At 45.6% G+C, this 16,994-nt stretch overlaps 1 protein-coding gene across 1 annotated transcript in view; it reads right to left on the bottom strand.

Moving 5' to 3' along the window:
* The window catches only part of PHACTR1 (phosphatase and actin regulator 1), a 438,449-nt gene that overhangs the window by 60,141 nt on the left and 361,314 nt on the right, over positions 1–16,994 (bottom strand). Inside the window, 2 exon segments of the mRNA XM_032462504.1 lie at positions 2,948–3,269; positions 15,347–15,553. Of these exon segments, the coding sequence (XP_032318395.1) occupies positions 2,948–3,269; positions 15,347–15,553 (529 nt within the window).

The raw sequence follows: 16,994 nt of genomic DNA, 5'->3' as shown, positions 1-16,994 counted from the left end.
AGATTAGCAACAAGGCTGGGACAATGCAGTTATAATAAGGAAAATTTTTAACTTAATGTAAGAAAGAACTCTGGAAAAAAAAAAAAGAACTCTGATAATCAGACTTTCTGGACAATGGATTGTGCCATCGTGGTACCTAGGGGGGGTCCCATTCTTTCAGAGACCAGAGGACAAATTGTCAGAAAGGCTGCAAAAGGCAGTGGCTAGCCGCATCAGTGGTCTTCGGGGGCCCCTTTCAATTACATGATGACTATGTATTCATATTTATGGTCCAACGTCAGGCATTAATGCTGTTAAGTTCATCATTTGATTTTCAAGTTACATACAACGTTTCACCAGGGTCTGGACTATATGGGACATTCTAAGAGATCTCAGGTTCTGCGTTCAGTAATATTTCTTCCTTTTTGCGATTTTTTTTTTCTGTCACTGGAGATTGCCAGAATAGAGAAATGATTCTTTCTGAATGAATGAAACTTGGTCAGAGTAAGAGTGAAATCATGTTGACAGGTAGCAGGGAGAATTTTCAGGGGGTAAAAAGAAGGATGACCTCCCCGGAGACAGCACTAAACTGAAAGGTGCCTGTGACCCCCTTCTGCTCCCAGATCCTTCCAGGACTCCTGGAAGATAATGTGGATGCTCAGAAAGCTCTCTCAATCCTTCTTTGCTTGGACCAAAGGCCTCGTTTTCTCTGGAGGGCGATCTTGTCAAAGCGACGCATGCATTAACCCTGTGTCCTGGCTGGTCTACCAGAACAACCCTGTGCCTTGGCCCAGGGTGGGCAGGCGGGGAGACCGAGGAGGTAACAAGGGTCTCAGGGTGGCACAAAGCACAGGAGATTGCCTGGGTTCAGCTGTCAAGCTCATGCTGTCCTTCCTCCGATCCCCTCCCCCACCCCACTGCAATATCCCATTATCTCCCTTCCCATTCACTCTCTCTGATTCATTTCAATAGAGAACCTGACCCCATGTAGGTCCAATAGACTTTCCCACTGGTCTATACTCAAAATATTCTACAAATACACACAGAAACTTCTGAACTAATGAATCTCATGTAATTTGTTAATTAATACTTTCAATGGAAACTTTTTAAATGGCATGTATGCTTTAAGTAGAAATGTTTTTAGCCAATATCCACTGTCATGAGTATCTTTTCCAGATGGTTAAAGCTCCTGAAGAGATACAAAAATGTACTGAGGGTTACGGGAGATGTGGGGGCAGGAAATTAATTGTGCTGTAGTCCAAAGAGTTTTAGATTTGCAGGAGGAAGACCCAGGACCCTTAAAGCCTTGGACCCTTGGCTTACTACCTAGGGCAGTACTTTTCAAAATGTCTATGGGGAGGACCAGTTTTATGGGTCAGCTGGTTGACTTATATATTTTAACTTTCAATCCATCACAAACTGATGCTTTAAAAAAATACAATAAAAACGCACAGCAAATAAAACCTCTTTATATAAATTATTCTGTCAAGTTGCTACAAAGGTACCTAAAAGCTTGCTCTCAGTTTCTGTATAATTTCTGCAGATGGGCACCAAGTTTCTGGACCACTCTTTGAGTAGCTGGTGTTGGGGAACACAGCCCTCCTTAATTTCTCTGCTGACTCAGTTTCCCTAGGTAATGTGAGGATTAAGATGGTAACAGAGGTGTGTGATAAACTACAAAGAACCATCAAATTCTAAATTATTATTGTCCTCATTAACAATGACAGTAGTTGAGAATGATGCCAGTGGGCCAAATATATACATATTTTTTTCAGTGAGGGTAGATATTCACATGAACCTGTCAAGCCAAAATTCTTAGTGATAACAACTTCCCTTAGAGTTTACTAATTTCCCAAACATAGAGTACTTGGCTGAGATAGAAGGAGGGAGAAAGCCACTGAGCGTTGGGAAACTACAACAGAAAGTTCCCGACTGTGTCCATCTTGGCCTCTGGCTCTCAGCCTGGTGATTGGCTGGGCTCTCGGGCTGGAATCTTCCCATCTGCAGGACCCAGTTTAACTAACCTGGGACAGGCATTCAGGACCCCAGCTCAGACACATCCTCATGCCAGATTGCAACACTTCCCCCTTGGCCTGCCAGGGAACTGGGTCAGGCAACACGCCTGGGAATTGTACTGGGAAATCTCAGCTACCTCCTGGGCACCAGCGAGGTGGTGTTTGAAAACACACGTGCACGCACACATGAGCAATTCAGAACCAGCATGAGAGACCTCCCTGGGTGGTGGGCAGTCAGGATCTCTGCTGCAGACCTGCCCTTGGAATCCTCTTAGCAGACCTCCCTGCAATGCTATTGGAGGCAGATTCTGGTGAAAGAAGGGACCTCACCAGTTGTTGGTAAAAATGAGAGGCTCAAACGCACATAATCAGCCTACAGGACTCTGCTCCCTCTATCAGCAAGAACAAGGGCGTACCTCTCCGCCTTTCCCATCTCTCTGGTTTTCCACCACCACCCTGCCAGTTCTCTTCTTTTCTTATCTCACATTCACATTGTTTTTTACAACATAAAAGTAAAATACACAAAATTAAAAGACAATTAAGCAGTACAGAAGGACACGAAATAAAAAAGATTTTCTCCCCTTCTCCCTGCCCTAGGGGTTACCACAGTAATGACTATGTGCGTATGCTTCCAAAATAGGTTAAGGCTTACAGAGGCACAAATGTGCTCTCCATCCATCCATCCATCTACATGCACAGATGTACGTACGTATACGTGCTACTTTTTCTTTTTGATAAACGCGATTGTTCTATAGTTTGGTAATTGACAACACTATTTTTTTTCCTTCCATACTTGACATTCAGATTTTGGTCTGATTTTACTTTTAAACTTTTTCCACCCCACAGTGGGGATGAGCCCTTGCCCTGGTCTCCAGATTTCTTGGTCATGGTTGGACCCCCAACCCCCAACCCAGCCAAACTCTCCCTCTTGCCCTCACCCTTCCCTCCATTACCTTTCCAGCCTCTGCATGGTCATGGCCAGCGTTTTGTTCAGCTCGTCTATCATCCTGCAGCCCGAGGGGTGCATGGGGAGGGAGCCGGTGCTGGAGGGGAGGTGCTGGCTGAGGCTGCCGTACTGCAGCTGGTGCTGGATCTGGGAGGGCAGGACCGTGTGGTGGTGCTGGGTCCCGCCCTGCTGGCCGCTCTTCTGGGCAGCATAGGATGCCAGGGAGAGGTCTGGCCCCCCCACAGGCATACAGATCATGACTTTCTTTGGAGGTAGCGGAGGCGACAGCTTCACTGGCAGACAAGGCAATTTCACGGGGGCGCCAGAATCTGTGGCGGAAGGAGGGTGAGAGGCAGATGTGAGTTTTGGAGCATCAGGGAAAAAACCTAGAGCACCACACGTGCCCACCTGAGGACTGTGGGCCTTGAGATAAAATGCATCAACTCAGGTGAGTACCACTCAACAAGCATCCACCAGCTCTCACTTCCTGCTCGAAGCACATTGGTGCCAGGGGTGCTCAGGGACCCAGGTGTCACAGTGTCTGTCACACAGCTGTCAGGCTGAGGCTCACCAGCAGTGGGAAGGGGGAACAAACACACTTATCTGCTCATGGAAACCCACGGACCTTCAAAGAGGTCTTTTCTCGGCTATGCAGGATGCCTACAATTCTGCCATCATACAACAGGCATGGGATTCAGTAGCCCAAGGTTCAGGTCCACTAAGGGCGTGTCCCTCCACAGGTGACTTTAATGCCACCAATTTTAATTCCCTCATCTGGGAACAATCATCCCACCTGAGAGGACGCCTGATCGGATTCACGGTCACAGAGAAGGCTCGGCTGCCCCACGTGGGGACCAGGTGTGAGCATGGCGGCTGGGCTGGCCAGCCTGCTCACGTGGCATCCACGGTGGGCTCTTCCAACTGTAGGGGGCTTCCGATCACACCCTGGGAGCCTGGTGGCACCTGCACACAGCCCACCCCTCACTCCTGAACTGCTGGGTTCCCCAAACCACCTGACGTTTCAAACCCCTGAGGCTTGGTGACTTTTCTTCAGTTCTGTTTTGTCTTCTGGGTTAATTCCTACTGTCCCTTCGAGCTTCAGCTCAAACATAATCTCTCCTGAAAACCTTCCCTGATGGTTACATCCCTGGCTGGACCCACTGCGGCAGTGATGATGATGACAGTAATAAGCTAAAGCCAACCCTTCCACTATGCTTACCACGCGCCAGAGAGTGTTCCAAGCGCTTTACGCATCTAACCAACTCGATCCCCTCAACAAGCCAGTGATGTAGACACTCCTATCATTTCACTTTTACAGATGATGGCCCCGGACTCTGAAGACACTATTCCGTCCTTCCCATTTACACGGTTGTCTCCTCGTACAGAGAAAGGACCACAAATACCTTGTCATTATAGCCTTAGCACCTTGTACGGTGCCCAGCTCACCTAGCAAGAGGCTCCAAACATGTTTATGGAATAAGCTGAAGCTATGATGCTCTGCTCTGGGATAAATTCACACCTTCTCCAGAAGTAGATATGCTAGGAGGGAGATGTGAGCATAAAATGGATACAAATTTCAGGATCATGCAGCTGTGAGTGTGTGGACCCTAAACTGCTGATCCTATAGCTGAGATACAGAAAAGCCTAGTAATTCCAGGGGCCTGATCTTTCTAGAAGTTCACATTCCTGGGCTTCATTTGTGACCTACTGAACCAGAATCTCTGGGCCAGGTGTTTGGATTTAAAATGCTTCCCAGGTGCTTACGATACACAGGGAACTGAGAATCGCTGATGCTGGGGTGCTAAACTGCCTGGAGTGGGTGCTGCCTGAGGCTGGGATGCGTCAGTTCCACCCAGCCCTGGGCAGATGCCCATCCTGCAAGGTCATCAGTATGGTGTCCAGGTTCTATCTCTATGTCTCCAACATGTAAAAAGTAAAAGACCAATTTGCCAGAAACCAATTTATGAGAACACTAATTTGCCTAAAATCTCACTTAATGAGCAACTTGCCTATATCTAAAGTTTGCAATTAGAGGATTTGTTTTTAAACCAACTTGTCGAATGGCACTTCCAATTCAATTTTATATTTATAAAAATCACTTATCAGTGAGTATTTTTGTGAATCCTAAGACTTCTTACATCCTTGTGGGTGGACTTTTCCATTTTATTTGCTTTAGAATACTCTAAGGATGTTTCAGACAAATTTGCCTAAAAGAGCCTCTTTTCAAAATTTCATCTCCAGCAATAAACACTTAATCAAATGTTTAGCTTTTCCTACAATTGATTCAAGCACATTAGATTCCTTGTCTTTTTCTTAATGATTTTTGATTTGCCCTGTGTGTACAATATGCATTTATCCAACAACGAAGATAACCCAATAAACACCCAATCCTCACTTCTGCTCAGTGAGGCCCTGACATTTCTGTACTAAGTCAGGGAAATGGGATTGTGCTGCAAGCTGCCCACCTTTCCTTTCTAAGATGCCAAATTCTTATGGCAGTAATTTCATCCACCTCATCAGGGAGGTTGGGGGGAGGCAAATTCCTGGGCCTCACTTGTGAAGATTCAGATTCAGTACGTTTGCCATGGGGCTCGGGGGTCTGCTTTGTAAAATAAGCCCCCAGATCACTGTGAGAAGCCACCCTCTCAGTGCCTTTACTTTGAGAAGAGGTTGCTCCCTCCATTGACAAAATGACAAGTGCTCAGGACCTTCTGGAGGAGGACATTCAGCCCTGGTACTTGCTCTAGGAGAGCAAGGCAGGGCTACTGGAGGCTTTGGCTGCGGGCTGAGGGTAGCATGGCCTCAGTGAAATCACCATGAGCTTAGAACTCAGAAGAGCTGGGTTTCATCTTAGCTCTAAGAGCAAGAAGCCCTGGTACTCTCTGCCTAAGACATTTATCCTTCCTGAGCCTCAGTTTTCTCATCCATAGAAAGGGAATACTGCCTACCTTCTAAGTCTCTTATAAGAAGTAAATGGATTAACAGCTACACAGTCTCCACGTAAGAGGATGAGTGGGCTGAAATCCAGCCCGAGGTTTGTCCTGGAACGGGTATGAGTCATCCCAGAGGACAGGGGAACTTTGTGTAATTCATTCCTCCAAAGGGCACCTTTTTATAATTTTACAAAATCCCCAAACGAGTTAGCAGAGGGCCCGAGTATAAAATAATCACAGTACAGTCCTTGATATGTGACAGGAATTCGACAAATGCAGTCTTAATTGATTCTGAAAAAACAGTAATATATTCTGGGCTTCTCCCATAGGTCATCGTGAGGGTCAGACAAGATAACGTGGACATGCTTTGTAAATTGCGAAGCACTACAGACATCTGCAGCGTTACTCACAGGACTCTTGCCACCCCTGTGAGAGTCCACCTCACCTGAAGCTTCCCAGTCGGGGGGGGGGGGCCAAAAGCCACGAAAGCAGCAGCGAGGATGGTGGCTGCATTGTAAGTAAGTGGGTGAAAAAGCCTGGTGGAAGTGAATCAAGTCACAGAGCAAAGAGGCAGCCAAGGGACCATCCTGGGAGTTTTCCAGGTTCACAACAAAGCACTGCGGGAAGAGAAAAAGGCCAAGTCGTCCAGGTTTTGGTGTCTTTCCGATCCACACCGCCCTGCATCAGTCCTGAGAGTTAGTGGAGAGGATTCAGAACAGAGAGCCAGGAAACCTGCACTCTCTGCTACTCATCAGATAAGAAACAGAACCAACGTTTCTGAGACCCAGACACTTTTACCTGTAAAAATCCAGGGATTAAAAATGCCTCCTTTACCCCTGATGGCACCTGGCTGAATCAAACGCTTTGCATCTCCCTGCTGCATGGTATTTATGGATTGTGAGAGGACACACTCTGCCTCTCGCATCCGTGACGACAGTGGCTGGTCCTGCTGGGACATACACAAGGCTCTCTGCTTGCTGACTTAGGGATGGATGAGTCTTCTGCAGCCAGGCTGATCGAGACGCAGTATATTCATAAAACTGTCTCTGCTGATGGGAGTGGAGAGAGCAAAAACCACCAGTTCCAGAGAACTAGAAAAATAAACCCAAATGGTGTCACAGAGTCATAAAACCCAAGGGAGCGGTATTTCCCAGCCTGACACAGCTCTGGCTTACGACTTCAGACAAGGAAATGAAACCCGCAGGTGACTTCTAAGTCGATCCTCCTGCTTGAAAACTGTCCTTTATGCACAGAATGAGTCTGGGCCACACGAATACATCCCTCGTCTCTCTTCTCACTTTTTAAAATTAACACCAGTGGTGGAAGCTGTAGAAACCCATTTATAACTGCTAATGTACCAGAAGTCCTTGACAATGAGAGTAGCACTTGGTATCTTAATGAATGAAAGTGTAAGAATTTCTCAGTCATCTGCCACCTGGTTCCAGTGGGTTAGACTGTCTGATCTCCTTCCATAGATACAGGCACCCACCCAAAGCCACAAAGAGCCTAAAAGAGGTATACTTAGAACTTAAATAAGAGTCCAGTATCGCTAAACTACCGAATCAGATCCCTCCGGCTGCAAGAAAGGTGATCACAGGCGCTCCACCAACCCCGCTGGGCCACCCTGGGGACTCTAAGGTAGCTTGGCCTTCTTCTTGGCCAAATGCCAGGGAAGGCAAAACGTGTTGACAAGGGATCCAAGAGTAACAAGCGATTTGTGCTAAATGCCCTCAGCCTGAAGCCAGCCCCGCACCTGGAAGCCACAGCAAGTGTTTGATGTCCTGAGACCTTCCAGGATCCTAAACTCGAGGGCCATTATTGCACTGCATCATCAGCACTGGACTTCGTTTCAGTGCCACTTTTCACAAAGAAATATCTTTGTTTTTAAATTGACCTGGGAAGGCCACCTGGGAAGGTGACGACAAACGGGGGAAACAGGCCTTGCTGAGGTGCTGACGCTGGGCAGGAGAGGGGGTTGCTCTCCAGCTAACCAGGTCACTTGGGCTGGTCATCTCTGCAGCAATGAAATTCGACTTTGTAAAAGTCAAATTACACCTTATTCATGGTTGGGAAAGGGCTCTCAAAGAGTCAAAACTGCAGATGTTCCTAGGATCATGAGGAGGAAAAAAAAAAAAAAAACCTGTTCATCAGATCAATATTTTGTTAGAAATTATCAGTCATCGATAAAAACACACTCTATTGTTTATTTTTGCAGCAATGCAGACCAGTGCCGTCGCTCCCAGGGAGAGCAGGCAAGGAGAGGGCCAGCCAATCAATGACTGGGTTGTTGAACCTGAACCTTCTGTAAAACAGGCAAAAAGGAAGGCGAGAAGGTCCAGAGATGGGCAACAGAAAAGAGCTGGATAGGACAGTGCCCTGATGGGAGGGCTGTTTGTGACCGTCCAGGCGAAAGCTGAGAAGCAGTCAAAGCAAAGTCACAAAGTCATGAAGCCAAACATAAACATGCTCATCTGGTCTCAGAATGCTGGAACCTGGGGATCTGTCTGTGAAGTTCAAAAGCATTAAATTTAGATCACATATGATGAAATACTACATAGAACATATGGAACTATTAAGGGTTAAGTACATTCACAGTGAAGGTACCAAGAAGTTCAAGCTAGACCCATAAATCTTATAAAGGGGAAATGAGGATGGCTACAGTTCATCTCTAACCTTGCATCCATCTGATGCACAATACGATTGTAGGGGGACACACTCAGATTTCTTGCATTTATAGTGATGGTGGTGGCTGGCCTAACCATCTGCAGTGGTGTCTACCAGGGCATCCCCATCTCCCCATGAAATTCCCAGTGTACTGCCTGACATCTAGGACTGGACCACAAGTTTTCCTGATGGATAACTGTCATGTTCTAATTGCTACTCTTATATAAACGGTTGCTTTTCTACCTACGTTGCCCTGTTTCCTTCAAACACTACAGAACACATGAGAATCAGATTTCATTTATGCAGAACTCAGAGCCAGAGAACAATGTGCACAGCTTCTCCTAAATAAGCAAGCATCCTGCTATGAACTCATGGACTAATGATCATCCCGCTCCTCCTTCAACGCTTCTGTAACGGGGTTCTCTCCCTCTCAAGGTCTCCCATCCTGCTGTTGAACAAAGCTAGCTAAGGGCACACCAGGGAACAAGACAGACTAAATCTTCACCCCCAGAAAACTTAACCCTGAGACATTCAAACAATGCCCAAGAGGAAGAACCAAGGGCAGCAGCTTGGTGCCCTCTGCAATTTCAGGTTGATGCTGGACAGCTCCAGTTACACTGATACGTCCAGTTGTAAAGCCATCTAACAGCAATAATGTCCATCCTACCCAACCAACCTCAAGATGAAATCAACCTCTGGTTGAAATCTAGCAACTGCTGCTAAAAGTCCACAAGAGATGCCCACTTCCTCCTCCAAAGTTAAATCCTTCATCTTGGCTTTCAAGGTTCTTCACAGTTTCCCTTCAACCCACTTCTGACCTCATCTTTCTTTACTACCCTACAGGAATTCCACATCCCTGCCAAGCCGGGCTGTTTGCTATTTCTTGAACATGCTTATGCCTCATACAGTCGTGTCTCTGTGACCTTTGCCTCAAGTTTCATGGCAACCTCCTCTCCCATCCCTACCAATTGTGCTCATCTTTAAGGTCTGTCCTAAATACAACCTCCGTTCTGATGCTTTTCCTGACTCTTTCAAAAGGATTTGCTCTCTTACTATATGAATTTCTTTAGAACCACGTTTATACATCTTCACATTAAACATTTTTGGTAGCTTACAACTATCTACAACTCCAACATGAAAGGAGTTGATGAGGGAATGCTTTTTGCAAATTGTATCAGGGCTGGAAGAGCACTTTGCACATAGCGCAAGAAACAGACAAAATGGAAGCGCCATTCAGTCTTACAAAGGAAGGAAACCCTGTCATGTGCTCCAACAGGGAAGAACCTTGAGGACACTATGCTAAGTGAAATAAGCCCGTCATACAAAGAAAAATACTGTATGATTCCACTCATACCAAACAAGAAGTAGTCAAATTCATATAAATAAGAAATAGAATGGTGGTTACCAGGGGCTAAAGGGAGGTAAAAGAGAAAGGGCTGCTGTTCAACAGGCAGAGCTTCAATTTTGCAGGATGAGAAAGTTCTGAAAATCTGTTGCACAACGATGTGAAAATATGTACCATTACTGACTGTACACTTAAAAATGGTTAAGATGGTAAATTTCATATTATGTGTTTTCATCACAGTAAAAGTGCCATGTGAATTAAATCTCCAATTTACCAGTGTTACAAAAAAAAAAAAAAAAAAAAAGGTATTACACTGCAACCATTGCCCTGATCATAGAGGTTAGAGCAGAAAGTGCCCCTTTTCAATGTGTTTTAATTAATAGACAGTCCTTACATGCACTAAGAATAGAATGTCTCCATTTTGAGAAAAGAAAATTAAGACTGGAAAACTATGGAGAAATGGGTATGAAGAGTAAATTCAGGTAAATTTTCCATTCCTTCGAGGTATCAGTTATTAAGAGACTGTGAACAGTAAACCTTTTAATGAGACTTTTGGGTTACGATTCTTTTTTTTTTTTTTTCCATTTAAAGGCACAGATGAGGTCTGGGGCCCCAGTGGTCTAGTCATCAGTTTCCTTGCACTTTCAGAGTAAGATACCAGAAGGGAAGGGAAAGACAGTGGGAGAAGTAGTTAAATGATTTTGGAAGGTTGGAGAGGGAGCTAAAAGAGGAGAGCAAGGAGGGTGGGGTGGAATATCTTGGGGAGAAATGGGGACAGACAGAGGATCAGGGAGCAACAGAGAAACATAACGAAATCACAAATCAGAATGAGACTGCAGAACGGTTCCTGGCAGATGCTGCCCTCAGTTCTAAACAGCAGTACTGGCTTTGCCTTGACAAGCCCTGGAGGGAGGGCTCTCGTTAGTCATGCACTGCGGCTGAAAATAGTGGCAACTACTTCCTAGTGTTGAAACCAGCAACCAATCAGTTCTGATGTACAGTTAGTTTCCGTGTTATTTCAGGGTCTAAAAACAGTGCAAATAGGCCCTGGGCAGGTTCACAGGAGCAGAAGGACTTGTTTTGCAGAATCAGCAGGAGTTTCTTCTCTTTGCTGAATTGTCAGCCTCTGTGGTCAAGTGCTTCCCCTGTGATTGGCCTCAACTTTGATCCTTAGACTGTATCCTTCTAGCATGTTCTTTGAAACCCAACCCAACTGCCTCTTTCCCTCTTTATAATCAAATGCCTTGGAAACATTATTTATTTCTGAAAGACTGGATAATATTTTGTCTTTGAGATATACAAATGAAGCGGAGTTTCTAACTTCTTAAATAGATTTAAAGACAGAGCAAAAAACAAGAAGACCAAACCAAACCAAAACAAAAAACAAACAAAAAAAACCCAAGAACACCAATAATTCCACCGTTTTGAATTTTAAGAATAGGTATCTTAGTGGAGACGGTGTAAGCTAATGATTACAAGTGACGACTCTGGGGTAACAAAATAGGGAGACTCCATCCCAGGCACTTAGAGCTATGTCACCACGACTAAGACATTTAACTTCTCTGAATTTCATTTTCCTCGTCTATGAAAAGGAGAGAATGAAGTTAATAGTACCCACCTCCTAGGACTAAATGGTATATTGTAAATTTCTCAAAAAATGGCAGCTGTCATTACTACTCGTGTGAATGTCAGACTGTGATGCTCAGCTATCACATAAGTTGGTGATCTTCATTCAAATGGCACTTATGGGGCACCTAATCGCAGGTACCTTAGGCAGAAGGAATAGATTACTCAGTCTTAAAACATTTGACTTCTGGAGCCAGAAGAGCTGGAGAGGTGATTGGTGAAGACTCAGAAAAGTAGGAGACCCCATTCTTTGCCTCAATTATCCTTTTCCTCTAAGGTCAGCCATTATTCCAGGAAAGATGCATTTTGAGAAACATTCATCTCAGATCATATTCATTATGCCACCACTCTGCTGGGCACAGCGCTTCCAGAATGGAAGAGAATCTGATGCCTGAGTCCCTGACCCTGTATCATATGCCGCTGTGCATCCTGATGATGGAGATAAGACGGAGGAGGATGACAGCAGGGGAAAGATGGCTGAGGAGGGGCAGGAGGGCTTCCCTCTATCTCTCTGAAGAGCAGAGAAACTATGTAAGACAAATAACCTTCAAGTTAATTACGGTTTTCCTGATCAAGTGGAAGCAAATGCCAAAGCAGACAGATTTCGGCATGTCTTTCCCTGATCGTGGATCCAGACGTAGCCCCAGTTCAGGCTCCTACGTCCTCTAGACCATTAACCACTGTCACTCTCTATTAATCATGCTTGGTGTCTTTCAAATTGTTGTCTGTTTCCTTTCAAAAATGTCAACAGAACAACAGACATTGAGAACATGCTACAACTTGTACACCTCCATTTAGAGTTCTCGAGTTCTCAGTTTATTAATTCCTTCTACATGGCCCAGATGTCTCTGGAGTAATTAGTAACAGAACAGGGTTAATGGAGCTGCCTCGTGGTGATGCAGATTCATTATGACTGATTGCTCACTTCCAAAAAGTAAGCAAGTCTCACTAAGTTTAAACCCGAAAGGAAAGCACCAGACTCGCACCCCATGCACATCTGTACCTGTCCTGTCTGCACCGTATTTAAGAGGCTGCCAGGTACACTATGGTGAGGATGATCAGCTTTTATGTATTCTTCTCTATTTGACCCAAGCTCTCTGGATGTGAGATCTATAAATAGATAAAATCCACTCTCTTGGGGAAAGAATAAGGGAAGCCAGAGAGACCGGGCTAAGTGAGGCATCTGTAGTCCTTCCTATAGCAAGAGAGTCCTGCGGACACCAGGCTATCTGAGTTCACGGCTCACGGCTGAAGTTCATGTGAGCTTCCATTAATTAGGTAACTAGATCCATTAAAGGGTGTTGTCAGTTTAAAAATTCTGTCAGTTCTTTTAAAATGCCTTCTCTACTGGCCTGTTCTCTCTTCCCACTGCCAGCAGTCAGATGCTTGTCAGCTCCTAGTTCCACACCAGAAACACCCTCTTGAAGAGTCTCCCTGCCTCCAATTGTTTGATTTAATTCAACTGGTGATTCTGCAGAACGAGACACAGGGCTGGCCTCGGAGGCTTCTCTGTCAGGCCTTCAACCTTCTCCTCTTTTGGTTCATTCTACACCCAGCGACCCAGGAATACATTCTGAAGGCTAGTTTCCATCATATCCCTCACTTCTAGGCTCAAAAACCCCCAAAGGCTCACAGCTGCCGTGGGATACAATCTAAATCCTCACATGCCTGACCCAGCGAACCCCCTTCTTTCTCAGTGCACCCCCAGGCGGACCCTCCACGCCAGCTCTGCCTCCGCGTCACTGACCCGAAGCACGGCCGCCTCCAGGCCTTTGTCCAGGTCTCCTTTTCTGGAATGTTCTTTCCTCATTCCCTATAAAAGTCCATCATGCTTTAAGGGTGGACTCAAGTTTCAGGCTCCCCAGGAACACTTTTATCAGACTGGGCAGATCTGTAAGTATTACACTTGACAGTAGGTAGGCTGGCCCTCTATTTCTGAATATTTAATTAATGAATTATATATTCACATATAAAATACATCATACACATATATTGATGTCTCAGATATCTGTATCCACTTTGATACCTAGCACAGTATTCTGCCTAGAGTCAGGTGTGTTGAATAAACAGGTACTCTATGTAGGAGTTTAGTTTTTCAATATTTAATCTTTCCCAAAGGAAATTTGGCATCAGTCTTAAAAGGTACCTAGCCCTTAAAACATACACAATTTACTTCTAGAATTAGAATTAGCAATTCTCATGCCAGGGATAAGTGAGGAAAGACTCAGAGATGCTTATAAAAATATATGCGCGGTGCTGAGATGCCATGTTTTCATAATAAGGAGGACAGAAAGCTCCTAAGGGGTCCGTCGTGTAAATCCTGATCCCCACCTTGCAGCTAACAAATTGATGTTGTGGAATATTTACTAATGGGAACCTGGTCACAAGACATCACTGAGAGCAAAACAACAGGTGATCAAAGAATATGTACAACGGTGTTTGATTTTTATTAGAGGATAGTTGGACAGTGGTTATGTCTCTGAGGGAGGCGTACAATTCCCTTTTTTCCTTTGTGACTTTCTGGGCATTTAAATTAGTAACACTGAATGTTACTAATGTGTTGGACACTTCCTTTAGATGGAAATGTGCTCTTATGAACCACAAACACCGACCTGGACATTGATAGAGGAGCTTGACACAAACTTACACTTGAATTTTGATCTAATGCAACTCAGCGCCATGTGAGACATCCTGCCACTGAGGAAACGATACTCATTCATCTAGGAGTTGGGAAACACGAGGTCTAATCATGGCTCTACTGTAGAATTTCTGCCAGCCCGAGAAAAGTCACTTATCTTCTTGAATCTCCATCTTTTTATGATAAAATAGGTGAACATCCTTCCACCTCCATCCCATTGTACAAAAACGTGTAGAGATCAATTAGAAACTATCTATAGAAATAACAAACATTGTAAAGAGGCAGTCAATCAGTATCAGGTGGGATTATTATCACAGTTGGAGAAACTCCCCTGTGAAATCTTGAATCTCGAATTATACCATAACCTTGAATCACAAAGCGGTTATCTGATTCCCGAGGCTAATGTGCGATGAAATGCAATTTCACTAGATGCCCAACTTAATAACTGTGGGTGCATTTGTTAAGTGACATTTAAACAATGAGCATATAACAGTCATTTCAGGTTATTATAAGATATTGAATATAATTCCCTGTGATATATAGTAAATCCTTGTTGCTTATCTATTTTATGTATAGTAATTTGTATCTGTTAATCCCGATTATAATCTGAAAAAAATAACTGAATCACTTTGCTGGACACCTGAAACTAACACAATATTGTAAATCAACCGTACTTCAATTAAAAATAGTCATTTTAGGACAACCTTCTTCAGCTTACTCTTCTTTAAAAGTGTTTCCCATAATACTTTGCAGGTTATTGACTTTGCTTTTTTTTTTTTTAAGAGAATAGACATAAATTTTAATTGAAGAAATACACGGGGCTTCAGATCAGTATTTTAAAGCTTTGGCAAACTCATTATGAAGGCAACTCTTTATCTCTGCAAAGTTTTGACGATGAATCGAATTCACCAAGATGGGCAAATAATCTTGACTGAGCCACATAAATACCAATGTACATATTTACAGACGCACAAGACTGCAGGCTCTTAGCATATGACTGGTGGGTGTGTACTGAATGCTTCTGGACACAAACACATAAACCCAGGTCACGACTGCGTGTACCAAGACACACACAGAAACACCCAAACATCCCACAGAGCAACCTCTCCGAAGAGGTGCCTCAGGTGAAAAAAAGACAGCAAGAAATGATCCCTTGAAGGGAAGGCAGGGCTGGGGCCCCAGGAAGACGTCTCGACTCACCTGTTAAGTGGTTGGCAATCCTGGCAGTGGGTTTGGGAGGCAGGGCAGGGGGCTGCTTGAGAAGGGAGAGCTGCTTCACTGGGGTCTCCTCATGGTCTCCAGGGAAAGCAGCAGATTTTTTGGGGGGCACGAGCAGGACTGGTTTGGCTGAAGGATCTTGGGACAGGAGGACTCCAGACTCACTGGCAGAGGGACTCTCTTCAGACACTGAGGGGACAACCACAGGACACACAGTGACATTACATAAACGCAGTGCAGGGAGGTCCATCGGGAGCCGGTGGGTACACAGGACAGGGACGTGGGTTAGCAACACAGCAGAGTGCTGACCGCCCCAGGTTGTCAGGGGTGGAGCGTTAAAGAGAGGACATCAGAAATCCAATAAAGCCGAGGTAGGGGTGGGGGATGGAGAGGGAGGCAGACGCAGAAAACAGAAAGCTGGAAGGAGCAAGAGGGAGAAAAAGGAAGAGGACACTTCCTCAAAACCGTCCAACGTGTCACCCCGTCAGTTCCTGGTGTTTATAACACAAGTTCTGTGGGTGCTCCAACATGTGACTCCATAGCGACAATCAAAAGACGGCAAGTGGAGTGGACCAAGGACCAAGAGCCCCTTCTGAACCAAACCAGCGCCAAACGCAGGCACCTTCCTTTGGGACTGCTTGCCCTTTGTTGGGGAGGAAGAGTGGATCCTGGGGTCTCACTGTGACCCTGCTCCCAGGCCTGAGGCTCACAGTAGGGGACAAGGCCCCCACACACCTGGGGTGGCTACTCCTCCAGGTTCGGGGGTCATCTGAGGTGGGCAGCCGCATCCAGGGGGTGCTCTGCAGTTTGACAGGCACCTTCCTGCCCCTGCTGGCTCCTGTACACCTTGACAAGGTGAAGATGCTCCAAGTCAACACCTCTTATCTTCTTCCTTCCCCTCCCTTACACTCCATTTCTCATTGCTCTGCACTGGGCCTGCCTCTTTCTCTCCCCCACAGGCGACCAGGACCAGATCCAGTTAAGAGCCGCCACGGGTGGTAATGTAGGCTCTCCCACCAGCCTGGCAACCTGGCCAGTGACAGACTAAGACTCAATGACTTCCCTAGGATGACAGATCTCACTCCAACCATCAAATCCATCTGATTCCAAAGCCACAAGGGAGGTTGGATAGAAATCTCAATTTACTGCTTTAGCTGGAACAATCTCCCCTGCAGGGGAGGGGGGTGGTGTGGAGGGGGAGGGAAATACAACTCAGATGCACCTCTTCCCTCCCCATTGCTGCTACAGTAAGAACGTCTGTAAATGACTCCTCTCCTGCCCTCTTCTTCCTCCCTAATCTGGGTAGCAGCGTTCCTGGCAGCATCCAGGTCCTGTACATACTCCTCATGAGAACTCAATTCTCCCCTGTCTCAAGGGCACTGTTATCATCAGTGTTGGACACACTGACGGAGCAAGAACTCACTGGGTCCCAAGATGAAGCTGACTGTGTGAAACATCACCCCGCCCAGCCTCCCCCTGAGCAGACTCTGCACACTGTGTGGAGGAAGGATGTGGCCTTTCTACCCAGACTCTAGATATTCCAAGAGGTCCCTTCCCCCGGGCTCGTCTCCTGGCAGCAAGGACCTCTCCTGATTGGCTGTCAGGAGGGTCCCATCTTCTGGCTAATGAG

This window comes from Camelus ferus, chromosome 20, assembly GCF_009834535.1.
Source record: "Camelus ferus isolate YT-003-E chromosome 20, BCGSAC_Cfer_1.0, whole genome shotgun sequence".
NCBI classification, from domain to species: Eukaryota; Metazoa; Chordata; class Mammalia; order Artiodactyla; family Camelidae; genus Camelus; species Camelus ferus.
This window is presented reverse-complemented; position numbering and strand designations above follow the sequence as displayed.